The sequence below is a fragment of the Oryx dammah genome, unplaced genomic scaffold (assembly GCF_014754425.2).
Source record: "Oryx dammah isolate SB20612 unplaced genomic scaffold, SCBI_Odam_1.1 HiC_scaffold_21, whole genome shotgun sequence".
Lineage (NCBI taxonomy): Eukaryota > Metazoa > Chordata > Mammalia > Artiodactyla > Bovidae > Oryx > Oryx dammah.
This window is the reverse complement of record NW_024070205.1, coordinates 49914644-49937054: the sequence shown is the minus strand read 5'-3', so window position 1 is coordinate 49937054 and position 22411 is coordinate 49914644. Positions and strand designations below refer to the sequence as shown.

The 22411-nt window shown below is 46.5% G+C and overlaps 1 protein-coding gene across 1 annotated transcript in view; it reads left to right on the top strand.

Moving 5' to 3' along the window:
• The window catches only part of LOC120880323 (kinesin-like protein KIF28P), a 70077-nt gene that overhangs the window by 40529 nt on the left and 7137 nt on the right, over positions 1-22411 (top strand). Inside the window, exons 10-19 of the mRNA XM_040263624.1 lie at positions 2808-2914; positions 4041-4131; positions 5636-5690; positions 7187-7310; positions 9309-9453; positions 13533-13651; positions 14296-14403; positions 19010-19284; positions 21184-21318; positions 22159-22325. Of these exons, the coding sequence (XP_040119558.1) occupies positions 2808-2914; positions 4041-4131; positions 5636-5690; positions 7187-7310; positions 9309-9453; positions 13533-13651; positions 14296-14403; positions 19010-19284; positions 21184-21318; positions 22159-22325 (1326 nt within the window). The remainder of the gene's footprint in view (positions 1-2807; positions 2915-4040; positions 4132-5635; positions 5691-7186; positions 7311-9308; positions 9454-13532; positions 13652-14295; positions 14404-19009; positions 19285-21183; positions 21319-22158; positions 22326-22411) is intronic.

Here is a 22411-nt window from a genome sequence, read left to right as displayed (position 1 = left end):
TTAAGGAATCTCCACACTGGTCTCCATAGTGGCTGTACTAGTTTGCATTCCCACCAACAGTGTAAGACGGTTCCTTTTTCTCCTCACCCTCTTCAGCATTTATTGTTTGTAGACTTTTTGATAGCAGCCATTCTGACTGGTGTGAGATGGTACCTCATTGTGGTTTTGATTTGCATTTCTCTGATAATGAGTGATGTTGAGCATCTTTTCATGTGTTTGTCAGCCATCTGTATGCCTTCTTTGGAGAAATGTCTGTTTAGTTCTTTGGCCCATATTTTGGTTGGGTCACTTATTTTTTCTGGAATTGAGCTGCAGGAGTTGCTTGTATATTTTTGAGATTAATTCTTTGTCAGTTGCTTCATTTGCTATTATTTTCTCCCATTCTGAAGGCTGTCTTTTCACCTTGCTTATTGTTTTCTTCATTGTGCAAAAGCTTTTAAGTTTAATTAGGTCCCATTTGTTTATTTTTGCTTTTATTTCCATTACTCTGGGAGGTGGGTCATAGAGGATCCTACTATGATTTACATCAGAGTGTGTTTTGCCTATGTTTTCCTTTAGGAGTTTTATAGTTTCTGGTCTTACATTTAGATCTTTAATCCATTTTGAGTTCATTTTTGTGTATGGTATTAGAAAGTGTTCTGGTTTCATTCTTTTACAAGTGTTTGACCAGTTTTCCCAGCACCACTTGTTAAAGAGATTGTCTTTTCTCCATTGTATATTCCTGCCTCCTTTGTCAAAGATAAGGTGTCCATAGGTGTGTGGATTTATCTCTGGGCTTTCTATTTTGTTCCATTGATCTATATTTCTGTCTTTGTGCCAGTACCATATTGTCTTGATGACTGAGCTTTGTAGTATAGCCTGAAGTCAAGCAGGTTGATTCCTCCAGTTCATTCTTCTTTCTCAAGATTGCTTTGACTATTCGAGCTTTTTTGTATTTCCATACAAATTGTGAAATTATTTGTTCTAGTTCTCTGAAAAATACTGTTGGTAGCCTGAATCTATAGATTGCTTTGGGGTAGTATACTCATTTTCACTATATTGATTCTTCCAACCCATGAACGTGGTATATTTCTCCATCTATTTGTGTCACCTTTGATTTCTTTAATCAGTATTTTATAGTTTTCTATATATAGGTCTTTTGTTTCTTTAGGTAACTTTATTCCTAAGTATTTTATTCTTTTTATTGCAATTGTGAATGGAATTGTTTCCTTAATTTCTCTTTCTGTTTTCTCATTGTTAGTGTACAGGAATGCAAGGGATTTCTGTGTGTTAATTTTATATCCTGCAACTTTACTATATTCATTAATTAGCTCTAATAATTTTCTGGTGGAGTCTTTAGGGTTTTCTATGTAGATAATCATGTCATCTGCAAACAGTGAGAGTTTTACTTCTTCTTTCCCAATCTGGATTCCGTTTATTTCTTTTTCTTTTCTGATTGCCATGGCTAAAACTTCCAAAACTACATTGAATAGTAGTGGTGAGAGTGGGCATCCTTTTCTTGTTTCTGACTTTAGGGGAAATGTTTTCAGTTTTTCACCATTGAGGATGATGTTTGCTGTGGGTTTATCATATATGGCTTTTATTATGTTGAGGTGTGTTCCTTCTATGCCTGCTTTCTGGAGGATTTTTATCATAAATGGATGCTGAATTTTGTCAAAGGCTTTCTCTGCATCTATTGAGATAATCATATGTTTTTTATCTTTCAATTTGTTAATGTGGTGTATCACATTGATTGATTTGCAAGTATTGAAGAATCCTTGCATCCCTTGGATAAAGCCCACTTGGTCATGATGGATGATCTTTTTAATATGTTGTTGGAATATATTCTTTTATAAAATATTCTGTAATATAACAATAATATATTCTGTTATAAAAATACCAACAGTATTTTTCAGAGAACTAGAACAAATAATTTCACAATTTGTATGGAAATACAAAAAACCTTGAATAGTCAGAGCAATCTGTTGGAATATGTTCTGTTTGCTAGAATTTTGTTAAGGATTTTTGCATCTATGTTCATCAGTGATATTGGTCTATAGTTTTCTTTTTCTGTGGCATCTTTGTCTGGTTTTGGTATTAGGGTGATGGTGACTCTGTGGGAGAAGGCAAGGGTGGGATGATTTGAGAGAATAGCATTGAAACATGTATATTATCATATGTGAAACAGATCGCCAGTCCAGGTTCAATGCATAAAACAGGATGCTCAGGGCTGGTGCACTGGGATGACCCAGAGGGATGGGATGGGGAGGGAGGTGGGAGGAGGGTTCAGGATGGGGTTTAAATAAATTAGATTAAAGAAAAAAAAATAAAATGAGTTTGGAAGTTCCTCTGCAATTTTCTGGAAGAATGACTATAACTTTGTTTACTAATTCTGTGAGTCTGTTTCTGTGTTGTAAGTAAGTTCAATTGTATCATTTTTTTTAAAGATTCCACATATAAGTGATACTATATGATGTTAATATTTGTCTTTATGATAATCTCTAGGTCCATGCATGTTGCTGCAAATGATGTTATTTTTTATGGCTGAGTAATATTCCCTTGTATATATGTACCACATCTTCTTTATCCATTCCTCTGTTGATGGACATTTAGATTGCTCCCATGTCATGACTATTGTGTCTAGTGCTGCTATGAAGATCCTAGTCTTTACAGTACTTTCCAGGCTGTTAGTGCAGTTCCATTTCCCATTCCTGCTGAGAGTCCCTTGTTTTGACTCAGAACCGAATGGCAACATTCTGCACCTCACCTTTGACACTGCAAACCTTAAAGCTGGCCTTCAGTTGCTTAAAATACCTCCCTCCTTCCAGAGCTGCCAGCCTGTTTACTTGGGCCTCCCTGTGACCAGATTAGCTGGGCGAACCAGCTGGAGCAGGCCCGGCGGGAATGGCAGCAGCACTATGTGGCCATCGCCCAGGTGAGCTCACCACCTCCACCTGCTGAGGCCGACTACCTGGGAAGGGGATGGGGCAGCCTTGCACCGTAACCAGACATTCAGTGATACCTAGACTGCTGACAGGTGGATAATTGGGTAATCAGATAGTATACCTATTATGTGTAATGTGTGATTGTGATAAGTGATATGTGACATATGACTAAATTATTGGCAGAGTTGGGGATACAATGGCAGGGCATGAAAAGGAAGAAAGCAGAGAGGCCTTGGTGCCTCTGATGCATGAGGCTGAGGATAGACTTCAAAGCTGTTGAAAATTAGAACTTGGGGAGAATTTGAGGAATGTGATTGTCTTCTGGGGACTGTGTTGTGATCCTGAACCATGGATCTGGCATTCATCGCCAACTCCAGGTCATAAATGGGCTGTGATGTGAACTTTGTTCCTGGGCCAGGGAGATGTCTTCTCTGCCTTCTGTCAACACTACCCCTCCCATAACCTTACTCTCCAAAGCTATGAGGCTCTGGACAAGCTCCAGAGTCATGGGCTAGCCCTGGAGGACTTTAGCAGTGGTGGGAGGGATCCAGTCCAGATTCTGGAAGGTTCCTGGAGCCAGAATAAATGGGAGCCTCAAGTGTTGGGAGTGGAGTTGGGTGGAGGTCTGTGGCTGCAGGGGTCAGGATGAGTTAGGGTCCAAGGACTCTAGAGGTGTGGGCATGATGTGGCTGCATATGGCAGAGAGAAATGCCAAGAAAATAACCTCCTGTGTAACCTGGGTTTGTGCCTCTTGGCTGCGAGAGTCAAGAGGGATCCAGAGTGAAGAACCTAGGACTCTTGTTTTGTGTGGATAGTTACAACCAGAAGAACTTTCATCCTCTTTATCAGAACTTCCGGATTCAAAGCTTTCCTTGTGCCCATATAGTTTATTCCAGTTCCAATCCTCTATAATCACAATACCAATCACTACCTGTATTGAAGAATGAAATGCATTTTCATAACCAGGAGAGGGTGATGCCACAGCCCCATTTTGCCATCAGCACCTTTTGGGTGATGAGGTCACTGGAGGACTGGGAGCAGTGGATGGGAAGGAACTTTGCCCTCTGTGCTGTGCTGCCCCATCTGGTGAGGATACCTTCTCTGTTTCTCCTCCAGGAGCAGCAGATGATGAAAACTTTCCCCCACCTTCTCAACGTCAATGAAGACCCGCAGCTCACAGGGGTTCTCAAGCACTTCATTCAGGCTGGTACTTACCCCTCTCAACTCACACCGTGGGAAGGCAGAGGGAAGAGGGTCAAGAGTCACTTGCCTGCTGGCTTTGGTTCGTAAGGTCTCTGACCGAATTGTCTGGGCCTGGACCTTCTAATTTGCAGGGTGATGTTAACTGACCTGGCACTTCCTCAGCAGTTGATTCTGGTTCTGTTTGTGCCTCTTGCCCCTGGGCATATTTCTTTTTCTTTTTAAAATTCTTTAATGGTAAAATACACATTACAGAAAACTCACCATGTTAACCATTTTTAAGTATACAGTGCAGTGGCATTAAGTGCCTTCACATTGTTGTACAACCATTTTGTGTGTGTGTGTGCACACAGTTGCTCAGTTGTGCCTGACATTTTGTGACCTCATAGACTGTAGCCCACTAGGCTCCTCTGTCCATGGGATTAGCCATGCAAGAATACTGGAGTGGGTTGCGTTTCCTCCTCCAGGGGATCTTTCCAACCCAGGGATCAAATCCATGTGTCCTGCATCTCCTGCATTGGAAAGCAGATTCTTTACCACTGAGCCACCTGGGAAACCCTGTGCAACCACTACCGGTACCCATCTCCAGATTTTTTTTTGTCTTACCAAACTGAAACTCTGTCCCCATTATGCAATAACTCCCTGTTAGTCCCTCACCCAGTCCTTGGCAACCACCATTTTACTTCCTATCTCTATGAATTTAACCATTCCAGGTACGTTGATAAATACAGTGTTTGTCCTTTTGTGTCTGGCTTACTTTACTTAGCATAATGTCTTCCAGCTTCATCCATATTGAAGCATGTATCAGGATTTTCTCCCTTTTTAGACTGAACAATACACCATTTTATGTGTTTACCACATTTATTTATCCATTCATCCACTGGAAAATGGCACCAGTATTTGGTCACATCTGGCTTCTGCATTTTAGCCTTATGCACACTCAGGACAGGAGAGGCTTTTGCAGGACAGTAGTTGGGGCTGGAGATCAAGACTGACATATACTCACTACTATATATAAAATAGATAATTAATAAGAACCTGTTGTATAGCACAGGGAACTCTACTCAATACTCTGTGATGACCTACATGGGAAAAGAACCTAAAAAAGAGTAGATATATGTATATGTGTAACTGATTCACTTTGCTGCACGGAAGAAACTAACACAATATTGTAAACCAACTATGCTCCAATAAAAATTAATTAAAATTTATTTAAAGTAACAATAATAAATCCATTAAATGTTAACATAAATGACACATTCTTAAATAAAAAATATTTTCCTAAGCAAACAAACAGAAAGTTGGGAATATCACAAAAAAGGCAGAAATTAAAGCAATTATCCCCCAGGCAAGGTGATGTCCATGTACCACCATGACTGAAAATCACAGTGAGAAAATCCCTTCAAGTGATCCAATTGGAGAGGAAATGGCACTTCCCAAACATCAGATAAGTTACTAAGATCAAATCCTGAAAATTTTTGAAAAAAAAAAGTTATTTTAATTCTTTTCAGGTTCGTGTGATGCTGGTCAGGCAGCTTCAAACACCATTATTCTTCAAGGTTTGGGGTAAGTGGACAGACTCAGCACCTTTGTCCAGCATTACAGAATTGAGGCCACTGCATCCAGAGGACACTCTCAAAATTCATCTAGTCATTGTCAGGGCAGGCAGGCCACAAGCCCTGCCAGACAGCCAAAGATGAGAACTGATCAGACGTATCTCAGGACCCACTCTAATGCTTGTTATGGAAGATCACATGGGAGGGTTTTCTTCTTTCACCAAAATCCCTCTTGCTGGGCTCAGTTTGTTTTCTTGGATCTGGTCTTGGGAGAAAGGGACTTATTCTCACAAATGGACCTGAGCAGATAGGGGCAGGAAATAAAGAGAGTTAAGAGGACAGGCCCAGTACAGTGGTGCAGGCCTTTCGTGGTCTCACCACCAAGAGCAAAGGCATCTCTGTGCTTGGAGCCCTTGCCAACTGGACTAACACAAAGCCCAGACTTGGAGCTGATCCCTCCCCGAGGGACCCAAGGCAGGTCTTTAAACTCAGAGTAGGGGGCCGTACTTCTGTGGCCTGTCTCCCGGGCAGGCTGCTGCTCCAGGGTTCCTCCCCCGATTCCAGCCCCACTGTGTCATGACTGCCCACAGATTTCCAGCCAATAGACTCAGGGCATTACTGACCAGTCCCCTGTGACAGACCTCAGCCCTCCATAGCCCACCCCAGCCCTTGTGTGTGGGTGTGTGTGTGAGTTGGTAGCAGAGGGTGAGTGGGTGATGAGAGGGACCAGTAGGGAGGGGCCTGTTGGCACTAATTCACCCTGACCCATGGCCTCTAGCCCCTCCCTTTCCCCCAATTCTTCTTGGGGATCCCCTCATCCCTCTTTCCAGACGACTTCCTGTGGGGACCCTGGTCCCAAAACCCACAGGTCTGGAATTGGCTGAACTGCAGCTGAGCTTAGGTTAAAACCTTGCTCTGAGGACCCCTGGGCCTGAGTGTGTCTCAGCTTCTCAAACATTCACAACAGCCAAGGAGCCCAGGGACATTCTAGCACAGTTACGGCACACAGGTGACATTTGTTGCGAGCCAAACTGATGCCTGTGATACTGGCCCCAAATCTTGTAACATCTCAGGTCTGGATTTGTGTAGATAAAGACCAAGAAACAGATGTGAACTCGGCGATATGTAGGCTTGTTATTAAATCTCCTTCCCAAGAGTCCCCTCTGAAACACCATTCTTTCCATTTCCCTCCACTCCATCCCACCGACTGGAACCCTTCGGGCTCCAGCTTGACTCTGTGTCTCCTGGCCCCAGGAGGGTGGGGAGGAGTTGGGAGTGGGGGTTGGTTCTACTAATAAACAATTGCTTTGTTGTCTCCCCTCTTGCTCAAGGCAGGGTCCCTCACACTCACCTCTCCACCTCCACCCACTGAGCACACAGGAGCCCCATCAGACTTCCCTAGCAGCTGTAGGCCTTACCTAATTGTGCAAATGAGAAAGAACTACCTACACTCTTCACCAAAATTGTGATTTATTTGGTCACTTAGACACATTCTTGTCCTTTTAGAATTTCAGATAAGCATGCTTCCTTCACGAATTCGGGTGGTAAAGTGACGGTGACTCCATACGGCAAATGTCAGGTCATCGTTAACGGGGTGCCCATCACGACCAAGACGAAGCTGCAGCATTTGGTAAACTCCCCTGCGGAGCCACAGGATTTCCTGAGTCCGACCAGGAGAGCTGCAGTGAGGCCGGCAGGCCTGGGCGCTAAGCCCCTTCTGTCCTTCTGCCACCGTGTCCCAGTGATGACGAGGTCACAGTGGTGGGGTTGGGAGACCTGATATTAACTCCCTAAGTGTCTGGGGGACATCATTTCACCTCCCTGGACCTTGCTTACAAAACAGAGAGGGGTGAACTAGGTGCTCACCAAGATCCTTCCAGCTCTAATGCTGTATATTTTAGATTTTAACAACCTGCCATGGAGGGACTTCCCTGATGGTCCAGTGGCTAAGATTCTGAGCTCCCAATGCAGGGTTCGATCCCTGGTCAGGGAACTAGATCCCAGATGCTGCAACTAAGACCTGGCACAGCCAACTAAATGAATAAGTATTAAGAAGAAAAAAAATCTGCCCTGGAGAGGGACTGCCAGCACCTTGCCAACATTGGGCTCTCCGCATCTCCCCACCACCCTGCCGGTAGCACAGGGGCTCCAGACCCCTCTCCTGTCCCTTCTCCACACTGAAGCCACAGAAAGCCTTCTATTTTATTTTTTAAGTTAGAAAATAATTGCTTTACAATGTTGTGGTGGTCTTTCAGTTCAGTTCAGTTCATTTCAGTTGCTCAGTCGTGTCCAACTCTTTGCGACCCCATGAATCACAGCATGCCAGGCCTCCCTATCCATCACCAACTCCCGGAGTTCACTCAGACTCATGTCCATTGAGTCGGTGATGCCATCTAGCCATCTCGTCCTCTGTCATCCCCTTCTCCTCCTGCCCCCAATCCCTCCCAGCATCAGAGTCTTTTCCAATGAGTCAACTCTTCGCACGAGGTGGCCAAAGTACTGGAGTTTCAGCTTTAGCATCAGTCCTTCCAAAGAACAACCAGGGCTGATCTCCTTTAGAATGGACTGGTTGGATTTCCTTGCAGTCCAAGGGACTCTCAAGAGTCTTCTCCAACACCACAGTTCAAAAGCATCAATTCTTCGGCACTCAGCTTTCTTCACAGTCCAACTCTCACATCCATACATGACCACTGGAAAAACCATAGCCTTGACCAGACGGACCTTTGTTGGCAAAGTAATGTCTCTGCTTTTCAATATGCTATCTAGGTTGTTCTTTGCTGTACATCAAGTCAGTCATAATAATATATATAAAACCCCTTCCTCTGGAGCCTCCCCCTGCCCCATCCCACCCATTCCACTCCTCTACACAGAGATCCTTTTAGACTAGCACACTGGAGCAAGCCACTCCTTTCTTGGAAATCCTTGAGTGACCCACCCTTTTAGGACACCAGAGTGAGCGGACCCATCATCTGCCTCTCTGGCCTCACTGCTCTGCCTGGCCTTCCCTTGGTCACATGACTCAGACCTTTTAGGCTCTGGTCAACAGTACTCTTCTTGGCCTCACCAAAACTTAGCACTCTTGAAAAGTCACTCAGTCGTGTCTGAGTCTTTGCGACCCCATGGCCTATTCAGTCCATGGAATTCTCCAGGCCAGAGTACTGGAGTGGGGAGCCTTTCCCTTCTCCAGGGGATCTTCCCAATCCAGGGCTCAAACCCAGGTCTCCCGCATGGCAGGCAGCTTCTTTACCAGCTGTGTCACCTTCAACAGTGCACTTTCCCAGAGGTGCTCTGTGATCCCCAGTGGGAGTTAGCCCGGTACACTCTGTGGAAGCCCTGCCCTTTTCCTCCCCATCCTGCACAGGCTGTGGTTTCATCATTAGTTTATCAAGTCTTGGAGGGGAGGGATGGGTCTGTCTAGTCCCCACTGACTCCTCCAGTGGCTAACAGAGAGTGTGGAATAAAGGGTTAGTCAACGAAAGCACAAAAAAGCAAGAGGCCCCCCTTCCCTCCTCATTTACAGGTCCCTCCCCTGCTTGGGGATTCACAAGGTCCTGTGATGTACACAGAGGAGCAGGTTGACCTCACTCGCTCTGCCCTCCTCTCTCTGAGCGCACTGTCTCCTTCCTAGGACCGGATTATTTTGGGATCCAACAGCGCCTACCTTTACATTGGGTTTCCTTCCGAGCGAGGCAGTGAGGACTTGAGCAGATTTGATTATGACTTTTTCCAGCTGGAGAGAGCGGCTGCTGAGGGTGTGAGTGCTGATAAGCTCGGTAAGCAGCCCAGGCCAGGCTTCTGGCATTTTCCATGGGTAGATGTGAAAGCAGTGCTTTCCCTTGTGTGCAATCCTGCTTCCCTTAAGAAAATAATCTTTGTGTCAAAATACAATGTTTAGAAAATTAAGGTATGATTTTCATACAGAGTAAGCACATGTGGAAGATTTACTTAATTCATAAAATTAATTATGAGGGTAAAGATGCTGATGTAGGTTCAATCCCTGGGTCAGGAAGATCCCCTGGAGGAGAGCATGGCATTGCCTGGAGAATTGAAGGATGCTCCAGTATTCTTGCCTGGAGAATCCCATAGATAGAGGAACCTGGTGGGTTACAGTTCATGGGGTTGCAAAGAGTCAGACATGACTGAGCATCCTGAAACACTTCATTGTGTTATTCCTAAGGAAAAGGACTTTCTCTTAATAACTACAGTACAATTCTCAATATCAGAAAATTAACATTGATACCATTATTTAATCTATGAATTTCATGCATATTTACCTAATTGTTTCAAAAACCTCCCTTATAAAAAATTGGGATACAGGGTCCAATCCAGGACCACATTTAGTTGTCACGTCTCTTTGATCTCCTTTAATCTGGACCAATTCACCAGGTCTGTTTTTGTCTTTCATGACCTTGACATTTTTGAAGAGTAAAGACCAGTCATTTTTACCTATTTAGGATGTTTCCTCATGATTGGATTGAAGTGATAGGTTTTTGGCAGGAATGCCAGCAAAGTGATGATGTATCCTCTGTGCCTTGCATCAGAAGGCACCTGGTGTCAGTTTGTCCATTTTTGGTGGCATTAATTGTGATCACTTGGTTAAGCTGGTGTCTACCAGGTTTCTCCACTGTAAAATGAGTTATTCTGAGGCAAGAGGTAAATGCCACCCCAGGGTTAAGTGACTGGAGATTCACTCCCTGTGGACCAAAACTTCAGGAGAGAATAACAGGACAATTAAGAGAGGTGGCAGGACCCTGCCCAGACCACATATTTCTCATTTTCGAAGTCAGAAGACTTCCTTAATCACATATGTGCAGAAAGGCTCCTTAAAGGTTCAAAGGGGAGTGACCTTTTGACTTCAATCTTTCCCAGCACTATCCACATGTATCCTCTTTTTCCTTCTTGATAAATACTTTACTTACTTCCCTGCTGCTGCTGCTGCTGCTGCTGCTAAGTCGCTTCAGTCATGTCCGGCTCTGTGCGACCCCAGAGACAGCAGCCCACAAGTCTCCCCCGTCCCTGGGATTCTCCAGGCAAGAACACTTTCTGTCTTTGTGGCAATTCTCTTCTGAAAAGCTGAAGGGCCAGGGGCTGCTCACTGTCCTCTGGTCTAGTGGCGAGGATTTGGTGCTCTCACCCCCAAAAACCCACAACCCCACTTCAATCTCTGGTCGGGGAACTGAAGCCCCACTTCCAGCCGCTGCAGGCTGAGGCCACCTGAGAGCAATCCTATCTTTTCAATTAATATTTTATGGGGAGAGACTTTGATATGTAGATATCCTATACCTCATTACAATTTCATCCACTAGTTTTATCATCCTTTGATGGTTGGATGATTAGTATGGATTTTTGTCAAGTGGTGAATTTCTAGCTTCACAATTTCCTCTACTTTTATTTGAAAAAACAAAAAGTTACCATAAGAAATGTTTTATCTGTTGATTTTTTTGTTCATTTAGTTATGTCAGTGTGGACTCAGAGTCCTGTTTTACTCAATCAGTTATCTGTTGCTTTCATAATTCATTTTGATGTGCAAACTATCCTCGTTTTGGTCAGTGGCAGCCCTTCAAGCTGAATTCTGTGTCTTCCTGACATTCCTCATCAGGCACTAGCTTACTTTCTGGCGTCAAAAATGTTCCAGGTGCATCTTGTGGGCTTTCAGTCCCAGCTCAGGTGTCAGTCATTTCCCCCAAGGATCCTGATTCCTTTTGGTAAAGAATGACGTTTATAAATCAAGATCTGGAGCTCCATGTGCAAACTGCTACATTAATACATGTGTTCCCCCACACATATTATAGCTTCACCTGTTCTCTAAAACCATAAGTTCATACTCATATGGCCAATTCCAGTTCAGAGTTTATTTTCATTTTCCCTGGATGGGCAAACGTAATACGTCTGTCAATTTTCCTCCATCTATTCTCTGGATTCTCTCCCCTCTCACTATCTCAAGCATTTGTCTGTGAAAAGCCCCTTCTCTTTTGCATCACTAAAGGCTGTCCATGGGTCATTCCGTCACATGCGAATATGCTCCACTATCTTCTGCCATAAAAACAAACTTACAAAGCCCTACCTGGGCCCACGTCTCCCTTTGTTGTTGCTCAGTCGCTCAGTCGTGTCTGACTCTGCGAACACATGGACTGCAGCGCGCCACGTTTCCCTGTCTCTCACCGTCTCCCAGAGTTTACTCAGACTCTTGTCCATTGGGTCCATGATGCCATCCAACCATCTTGTCCTCTGTCGTCCCCTTCTCCTCCTCTGTTCAGTTCCGTCGCTCAGTCTTGTCTGACTCTTTGGGACCCCATGGACTGCAGCAAGCCAGCCTTCCCTGTGCCTCACCAACTTCTGGAGCTTGGTCGAACTCATGTCCATCGAGTTGGTGATGCCATCCAACCACCTCATCCCCTGTGGTTCCCTTCTCCTGCATTTAATCTTTCCTAGCCTCAGGGTCTTTTCCAATGAGAAAAGACCTCTAGTTACTCCGCTGCTGCTGCTGCTACTGCTAAGTAGCTTCAGTTGTGTCCGACTCTGTGCAACCCCATAGACGGCAGCCCACCAGGCTCCTCCGTCCATGGGATTTTCCAGGCAACAGTACTGGAGTGGAGTGCCTTCTCCGCTAGCTACTCTAGCTCCCTCTAGCTACATCTCCCTCTAGCTACTGCTGTATTTCAACTCCCCCACAACAACCTGGGAGTTCTTGTCCGTAGGAACATTCAGGAGCTTTGTCATTTCTCTTTGTTCATCTCTTCCCTTGCCTCAGATGGAGGTTCTTGACCACCTTGCCTCCTTTCTCATCTCCAGACCCCAGATCACTCCTCTCAGGGGAGGCCGTGGTACCAGGGCCCACCTGCTACCCACCCGCACCCCCAACCCTGCCCAGTCAGGTGAGTGTGGGTTCCACCGAGGTCTCTGGCTATGCTGAACTCCCAAAGGTGGAGCATCTCACATCACACCTGTGCAAACTTGTCTTATAAACCCACAAGCAGAGTGTCGTGGGTGCACCTACGTATGTGCAAAATAGATCCTCCCTTTTTTCCTGCACCAAAGGTTTCTCTTCAGAATTTTAGCAAAATAAATGGATTTGAAAATGACCTCTTTTTTCATTGTCTGTAAGTTACTGAACAAAACAAGTCAATAAGACTCTAATACCAAGCCTGGACACCCTATATATTCATTTATTCATTTACAGGGTTGAATTTTCCAGCCCAGGGCTGGCAGCACAGTGAGGCTGAACAAGCCCTGACCCTGGTCAAAGGTGCTTAACACCAGCAAAGACTGATTCTTCAGCAAGGTGGCTGCTGGGCAATTCTGGGGAGTCAGACCTTAGCACAGGAAACCCCTAAATAACTGAGAGTTCTTGACAGGAGGCAGCACCAGCCAGGGTCTGGCAGGGGGATTGGCTCACCCTTCGTGTCCATGATCCCCTTCTCCAAGCCACCCAAACAGAAGTAAGGACAAGTCGCTTCTGTGCCAGCTGTGGTTTCAGGAGAAGCCCCCAGACCTTCCTTTAGCCAGCTGTATTATTCTTGCCCCAGCCTCCTCACTGGACAGTCTGGAGCTACCTTGGGTCAAGGACACAAGACCAAGACTGAAAATCAGAGGCAGGGAACCTGTCACAATGCTGCCAAGATTCATGGGTTGAGACAAGCAAGGGAGGCAGTAACTTTTCTTCCCCACTTAGTTTTCTTTCTTGTTTTTTTTTTTTTTAAATTACACATTTATAAATTTAAAATATAAATATTTGATGAACAGTCGAACAAATGACTGAATGAGAGAAGCAAAGAGCACGCAGGTTTATTCATGGCTGAAAGGTATCCCAGAGCCAGTGAGTGACCTCCCCTCCCTCTCCGATCTTTCCTAGGTGCTATGAACAGTGGGGATGGGAAAGCAGACCCCAGTGTCCTGGCTGTGTTCCAGGACTACATCAAACTGATGCCACTGGTTGCAGAAGCAAATCAGATGAGCAAAGAGCTGAAGAAGGTAAGTGCAGAAAATGGTAAAATCTCAGCTCTAGAAAGGACCTTAGAGGACAGATTCAACGAGCGTCTCTTTCCCACTGCCCCAGATTGGCTTCATGGCGTAGATATGCCAGACCCTCGGGCCTGGAGTGGGCAGGTGCTTTGCCCGAGACGCCAAAGTGAACTAGTGACAGGGCCTCAGTCAACACCCCAGGGCTTCCCAGTCCCAGCCTCGAGTCTGTTCCTTCTACCTCTGGTCCCCACTGCTCCAGGACCACCAAGACGCCAGAGCAATGCTTGCCCACCATGGCCACCCCACCCAATTGTCCTCCAGAGTCCTTCTCTGAGTGCACGCACCCTGATGGCTTCTCTGCCCCAGAGAAGGCCTGGGTTCGGATTCACTCCCTGGTGACACAGGATCTCAGTCATCAGGAAACTTGCACAAGACTCAGTCACTTTGGTGAGGCTTACACATGAAATAGTTCCAGGATGCTGCTGAGAGATTCTGGGTGCTTTGTTATTTCCCTTGATGGGAATTCCAAGGAGCAAGAGGTGAACCCTCTTCTTTCAGAAAGTCTGAGTGTGGAGAGGATGAAAAATAAATTGCAAAGACAGTATGTGCTGAGAAATGTAAAATTATTTAGTGAGAAGTGTTTTTCTTACCAGGGACTTAATATGGAGCTGAAGGTGAAGAATTTAGCTTCATCAGATTCCAGGGGCTGTGACCTACAAAAAGAGGTCACGGTGAAGGTGACCCATCAAAGCACTCATCAGGTGAGGCTGCCCCTGGGGGCTGGTGTGCGACTCCATGAGGCGTTTCTGAGGAGGTTTCCTAGGGAAACAGGTTAGTTTTACCTGCTACAGCCTGTGGAGCCCCAGAAAAGGGGCAAGATAGGCTCCAAGTATGAGTGGGATTCTGGGGGACTGACTCTGGGGAGAGGAGGACCCTCCGAGTTTCCCCTTCTGGTTCCTCTAATCCACACAACACCGAGACCTAGGATCTTTCCCACCTGCAGGCAGCGAACACTTTCTATTTATTTTTATCATGACTCCAAAGTTTTAGTACCCGAAGGGAGCCTGAACACCAGCTGAAAATGGTGTTCGTGTGAGTGCCCAAAAGAGAGGGCTACCGTTCTGAGCAATGAGAAAATGCACACTTTCATTAAGACTCCAGAAGGTGTGCTTTCCTGGTGGTCTGGTGGCAAAGAATCCACCTGCCAATGCAGGTGTTGTTGTTGTTGTTCAGTTGCGCAGTTGTGTCCAATTCTTTGCGACCCTGTGGACTGCAGCACACCAGGCTTCCTTGTCCTTCACCATCTCTTGAAGCCTGCTCAAACTCGTATCCATCGAGTCAGTGATGCCATCCAACCATCTCATCCTCTGTCGTCCCCTTCTCCTCCTGCCCTCAATCTTTCCCGGCATCAGGGTCTTTTCCAATGAGTCAGCTCTTCGCATCAGGTGGTCAAAGTATTAGAGCTTCAGCTTCAGCATCCATCCTTCCAATGAATACTCAGTGTTTATTTCCTTTAGGATTGACTGGTTTGCTCTCCTTGTAGTCCAAATGCAGGGGACATGGGTTTGATCCCTGGTCCAGGAAGATCCCGAGTGCCTCAGGGCAACTAAGCCCATGTGCCGAGACTACCGAAGCCCACATGCCCTAGAGTCTGTGCTCCTCAACAGGAGAAGTCACCGCAACGAGAAGCCCGTGCACCAAAACCAGAGAGTAGCCCCCGCTCTCGGCAGCAAGAGAAAAGTTTGAGCAGCAGTGAAGTTCTTTGAGCATCTTTATTTGCAGACAAAGGTCCATATAGTCAAAGCAATGGTTTTTCCAGTAGTCATGCATGGGTATGGAAGTTGGACCATAAAGAAGGCTGAGCGCCGAAGAATTGATGCTTTTGAACTGTAGTGCTGAAAAAGACTCTTGAGAGTCCCTTGGACAGCAAGGAGATCAAACCAGTCAATCCTAAAGGAAATTAACCCTGAATATTCACTGGAAGAACTAATGCTGAAGCTCCAACACTTTGGTCACCTGATGCATAGAGCTGACTCATTAGAAAAGACCCTGATGCTAGGAAAGATTGAAGGCAGGAGAAGAAGAGGACAACAGAGGATGAGATGGTTGGATGGCATCATTGACTAAATGGACACAAGTTTGAGGAAGATCTGAGAGATGGTGATGGACAGGGAAGCCTGGCATGCTGCAGCCCATGGGGTTGCAAAGAGTTGGACATGACTGAGCGACTGAACAACATGATGGTTACTTATAATTCTATATTGGGTAGGTTGCTTATCTCCACTTCACTTTTTTTTATTTTAATCTTATTCCCTTATTTGGAACGTATTTCTTTATTGCCTTATCTTCACTAATTTTCTGTTTTATTTCTATGTGTCTGGTAGGTTGGTTACATCTCCCAATCTTGGAGAAGTGGCCTTTTGTAGGAGACATCCTATGTGTCCCAGAAGTGCCCTCCCCTCTGGTCTCCAGAGCTGTATGCTCTAGGGGTGCCTCCCCACATGGGCTGTGTGGCCCTTCTGTTGTAGTGGGATGACTACTGTGGGTGGTCTGGTAGGCATGGCTGCCTCCTGGTCTGGTTGGTTTCTAGGGCCTGCTTTTTGGAGGTTTCCAGGTGCTTGTGGTTGGGACTGGGTAATGAGTGGCTGGCTGTGGAGCCCCAGGGGACCTGGGCTAGTCCTGGTCCTGGCCCACTGATGAATGGAATGGAGCTGGGTTCTGTTTGCAGGGCCAGGGGTCTTGGTGCTACTATTGCCTGTGGGTGGGTGAGGCCGGTTCCTGATGTGGCTGCCAGTGGGACCTGGAGTGTCCCACTGCTGGTGTCAGCCCACTGGTGAGTGGAGCTGGATCCTGAGGCAGCTCTTGAGATGCCCAAATTTCTCAGAGCTGCCGTGGGCTTGCTGGTGGGCTGGGCTGCGGCTTATGGGGCCCCAGGGCTAGTGCTGGCCTGCTGGTGAAGTCAGGTCTTAGGTCTCTGGCTGCAGAGTTCTGCAGGTCCTGGAGTTGCTGTGGACCTGCTGGTGGATGAGGCTGTGTCCTGCAGGCTCTGGTTGCATGATCCTGCAGGACCTAGAGCTGGTTTTGGTGCACTACTAGGCAGGGCTAGGGCCTGGGCCCTCTGGTGGATGGGGCTGGGCCCCTGGCAGCTGGGGGTTCAGGGGCTCCTTAGGAAACAGCCCACTGGGGGTTGGGGCTGTACCCCTGCCACTGCCTGCTTGGCCTGAGGTAACCTAGGACTGGTGCTGACTAGCTGGTGCGCAGGGCCAGATCCCAGGCCTAATAAACTAGACGGAAGATGCAAACCAGTGCTTGTCAGTACTTGTATCCTCTTGGTAGAACAACCCTCCCCGCCCTTCCCAAGGCTTCCATCAGCATCTGTGTCCCCTGGGGGAGCTCCAGTTGCTTCTTGTCTTTCCAGGAGGTTCTCCAAGATCAGCCAGGGCATCTGACCCAGGCATATTTCAAATTACTACCTCTGTACTGGATTTTGGAGCATGTGAGATTTTGCGTGAGCGCTTTAAGAGTGAGGGTCTTCCCTGAAAGCTCAGATGGTAAAGAATCTGCCTGCAATGCAGGAGACCCAGGTTCGATCCCGGGAATGAAGAAGGGAATGGCAACCCACTCCAGTATTCTTGCCTGGAGAATTCCATGGACAGAGGAGCCTGGCCGGCTACAGTCCAAAGAGTCAGACGTGACTGAGCGACTAATACTTTCATCTTAAGAGTGAAGTCTACATTTCCCACAGCCCTCTAACTGTCCTGAAAATAAGCCCGGCTTGGCCTTAAAGGCAAACATTCTGGAGGCTGGTCTTCCCAGTGCAGGACTCCCAGGCCAGGCTCAGACCCCTCTCCTTGGCGAGAGCCTCCATAATGGTAATCATCTTCCTGTCTGTGAGTTGCCCACCTGGGGGTGGGTCTTGATTATGTTGTGTCTCTGCCCCCTCTACCCATCCTCTTGCGGTTCTCTCTTTCTACCTTCAGTTGCCAGGGATCCTTTCTGCTAATCTTTAGTTCTTCCTCACCAACAGCTGCTCTGTAAATAGTTCTAATTTTGGTGTGCCGACGGGAGGAGGCAAGCTCAGCACCTTCCTACTCCTCCGTGGTGGCCACGCCTCCTGGTAACCACTTCTGATGTGGCATTTATCATCAAGCAATTTTCTGCCTACCTGGAATTCTTCTTATTTTGGCTTATGCTTTTGTCCACTGTCTCAGTAATAATCACTGTTGGTACGAGGCCCTGTCCCTCACCTACTGAGGGGACAGACCAGTGCCAGGCTCTTTTCCTGGATTTTCTGCTCACTGGGTGTGAGCAGATCAATTTATTATCTTCTAGTTCAGTAGGTTCAAAGCCCAACACAGGACTTCTCTGGTGGTGCAGTGGATGAGAGTTCGCCTGCCACTGTGGGGCACAAAGGTTTGATCGCTGGACTGGGGAGATTCCATATGCTGTGGAGCAATGAAGCCCATGTGCCACAACGAGAGCCCAGGAGCTGCAACTGCTGAGCCGGGGTGCTGCAACTGTGTGAGGCCTGTGTGCCTGGAGCCTGTGCTCCGCAACAAGAAAAGTCACTGCTATGAGAAGCCCATGCATCGCAATGAGAGTAGCCCCCACTCAGCACAACTAGAGAAAGTCCACACAAAGAAGGTCCAGCACAACCAAAAATAAATGAAATAAATAAATGAATTTGTAAAAAGTGCAACACAGATGTCGCTGGGTTAAAAGCAAGGTGGTCAGGAGGGATGTTTTGCTCTCTGGAGGCTTGAAGGGAGAATATGTTTTGTTGCTTTTTCAAGCTTCTAGGGCCACTTATATTCCTTGGCTCATGGCCATCTTCAAAGTTATCCACATAGCATCCCTGACCCTGCTTCTGTTGCCATCTCTCTTTCTCTGACCTTCTCTTCTGCCTCCCTCTTCTACCTTTAAGGCCCATGTGATTACACTGGGCCCATCTGGATAATGCAAGCTAATCTCCCTATGTTAAGGTCGGCTGATAAGCAAACTTAATTCCTCTTTGCCATGTAAGATAACATATTCACAGGTTCCAGAGACTGGGACAAGGAAATCTCTGAAGGTCTTTCTTCTGTATACCACAAGCTCAAACTTTCATTTCTCCTGGGAAAGTGTTCTCTAAGTCCATCATTTCGTCTAAGTCATTTCCTGGGATCCAGCAAAGCTGAAGTAGATAGGTCAGCAATGAATGTAGTGCTCTTGAAGATCCTCACCAAAGCTGAGTTTGATGAGACTGTCATTGGTCTTGGGTACCCAAAACCCAACCCATCAGAGAGAGCATGCTGGGATAACCATAGAAATGAATTGTTAGAGCAGCAGATGGAATCAAGTATTGATGATGTACCTTTGTGCTTCCAGGTGTGGATTTGGTCAAAAGCCAAATTTATCAATAGGAAATTCCTAATGGAGGAACTTTACCAGCGTTTTCTTGATGGAGAAGACAGCCAGGTAGCCCAGGAAGATGACCCTTTCTGGGATCCTGTCGAAGTTGTTCACCTGGGCTCCGCTCACATCTGGCTCCAGTCCCTTGCCTACTGCATGAAGTTCGAGGAACAAGTGGAGTTTCTGAACTGTGACGGGCTGGAAGAGGCAGTGTTGCATATCCACATAAACCCCTGCTCCCCGACAGGACAGTGGGTATCTCCGCCACCCCCTTGTCTAGTTCTGGGTCACACAGAAAACTCACAGCAAGCCTGAGTTCTCCTGGAAGGGGAGAACTTGGTGCCCTGAAGAGGTCACTCCTGAGACAAACAAATGAGCTCGTTCATTCATAATTTGGCCTCATCATATCTGATTTTGCCAAGGCAGCCAAATCAGCTGACCTGGACTATTTAAAACCCCACATCCAGCAGTCTTTGAGCAGCTCACACTGCCCTAGGGGACCAGAGGAATGAGAATACCCTGCAGAGGCAGGACTGTAGTAGAAGGAAACACGGACACGAGCCCAGAGATCTGGGTCGGTAGGGAAGCCAAGGGCTCCACAGAACCTTCCACCCTCCCCCGCCCTTCCTGGCGCCTGTGAGGTCTGGGACCCACCACACACATTTGTTCGTTCCAGCGTTAGTCCTCAGCCCTGCTGACCAGGCCCAAGCGCCAGCAGCAGGAAGCTGATTTTGTAGCTCACCCTGCCTCCCTGGACAGGCTCTGTTAATTTCTTTGTTCCTTTTCTCAAGGAAGGAACTGTGGTATCTTGTTTCCTTATGTGGCCCCATTCTGAGCTGTTCTCTGATCTTTGTGCTAACTCCACTGTATAACCTCTACTGTCCCCTCGGGTTGTCTCTGGGGCATCCCTAGTGGCTCAGACAGTAAAGAATCCACCTGCAGTGCAGGAGACATGGGTTTGATCCCTGGGTCAAGAAGACCCCCTGGAGAAGAGAATGGCAACCCACTCCAGTATTCTTGCCTGGAGAATTCCATGGACAGAGGAGCCTGGTGGGCTACAGTCCACGGGGTCACATAGAGTCCGACACGACTGAGATACTTACACACATACAGAGGTTGTCTCCGTTTCCTCTCTCTGGGCCAAAGGCAGTTGAGAGAGTTCTTACGAAAGCTCACACCTCTTAGCAATTCTAAGTAAAGAGGCCAGCAGGAGGCCTGGTCTAGTGCCAGTGTCCTCGGGGGCTAGCTGATGTAAACTTTTTGTCTTTCTGAAGAAGAAACGGTCAACAAGTGAGCAACAAAACTGCCAAGTCTTGTGACTAAAAGACTAAGATGACCAGTGCTCGCTGTCTTTATTGAACTCTAAGTAACTTCCTGGGCATTTTGCTACCCCAGGCTCCTAGGCTGCCTGATGGTTGTACTTCTCACTCTGAATTAGTAAAGTGGCATTATAGTTTACAGGTTTCAATCTCTGTGAGCTCAGTTGATGTGAGAGAAGTACCCTGTTGGAAAGCTGTCCAAACTGGTTTCTGAGCCTGTGGAGTTGACTCTGGACTGTGAAGGGTTCACAAGGAGAATGACACTTGGAGAGGCTGCCTGTGGCCACCCAGCTGGCTTTCTCTAGGTGGCAGCCCCTCTGCCCACTGGGGAACCTACCTAAATCTTCAATGGCAGTCTGACATCCACACCTGGGTGCATTTATTACAAGAAGCTGTTATATTCCTGTCTCCTCTTTGAGAAAGTCCACATCTTAAAGTACAAGAGCAGAGTGGGCTCTTGTGATATGTCTCTTGAATGAATTCTGCAGCTGGTAATATTACCCATCCTTCCTTCAGAGAATTTGGCTATCTCTCAGGGCTTCCCTGGTGGCTCAGATTGCAAAGAATCCACCTGCAATGATGCAGGAGACCCGGCTTCGATTCCTGGGTCAGGATCCCTGGAGAAGGGAATGGCTACTCACTCCAATATTCTTGCCTGGAGAATTCCATGGACAGAGGAGCCTGCCCGGCTGCAGTCCATGGGGTCATAAAGAGTCCACCATGACTGAGTGACTGACACACATAGGAGTCTACATAATCTTCACTGACATCAGTCTCACTTGCTTGGGCCCAGGTTAACCTGTGATCAATGTTTACCTCTTCTGTTCATAGAGCACGTGGTGAGGAAGATGTGGTTACTGACCCAGTGGATCTGCTGGGCAAGAGGATGGATTTCCAGATTCGCCTTGTGCAGTGCCTTGGCACAAAGTGGCTAAAGGAAGATGCGGAGAGGGGTGTTCAGATGGGGTACCAGCCTGCCCCGCCGAGCTGCTGAACGTGAACCACCTGGCCTGTGTGCCCTGGTGGGAGGGAGCCTTTCCTCAAGTTTTAAGAACGAGTTGATCGTGACATTTACTTAAGTTTTTCTGCTTGTTCAACTCCCAAATGACTATTTCCTCTTTCTGCTTAACAGAGGGAGAAGTTACATGTCCCTCCCGGTCACTGTGTACAGGTCAACATGTACTGATTCTTCTAAGTAATTGAAGACAAGAGTCAGGAATTTTAATTATCAGAAAGAGCATCTAGTAAACCTGTGTTATCAAAGTAGGATGATTGGGTTTATTTTCTTTTTTCAGTTGGAAACAAAAGGACTATGTGTGACTATATGATAGAGGCACCAAATATGCTTAAACTAATTGGGCTAAAGGATACTAAAAGATGAAACAATAAAGAAGGGAGATTTTGAAGGACAAAAACAAACCACAGTGGAAAATTAATAACTTTAGATTGTCTAAGTAGAAAGTATCACAATCCTTTTCTCTTTTTGTTAGACTTTTAATAAGTATTATCTATGTAATGATATCTATGTTGAATAGCTGAGATGTTAGGGGTGGCAATCAGGAGAATCAATTGTAGGTCATCTTTTATCAACTAAATGGCAACCCACTCCAGTGTTTTTGCCTGCACAAGCCCATTGACAGCAGAGCCTGGCAGGCTGCCATCCATGGGTTGCAGAATTGGTCTCAACTGAGCATGCACGCCTTACCAACCCAACAAAGCAGGCTACAACTCTTTGGCTTATCTGATACTTTCCCTTAGAAATGTATCCCTTATGGTTTTGAGTTATGTTTTCTGTTCTTTTCTCAGGTACAGAATTTATGATCTTCCAAACACCTTATATACCAAGCCTGTATGGAAAATTGTGAATCCCCAAATTGACGAGACTGTCCAATTTACAACCTTAAATGCATCTCAGGAGTTTCTGAATTATTTACAGACAAATGCTCTCATTGTTGATTTATGGGGTCTTCAAGGTACCATGCTTACCTCCCCTTTTGCATGGTGCATTGCTCCATCAGATATCATGTTGTATATCTTAGCGCTGTAGAGGGAGGTGGTC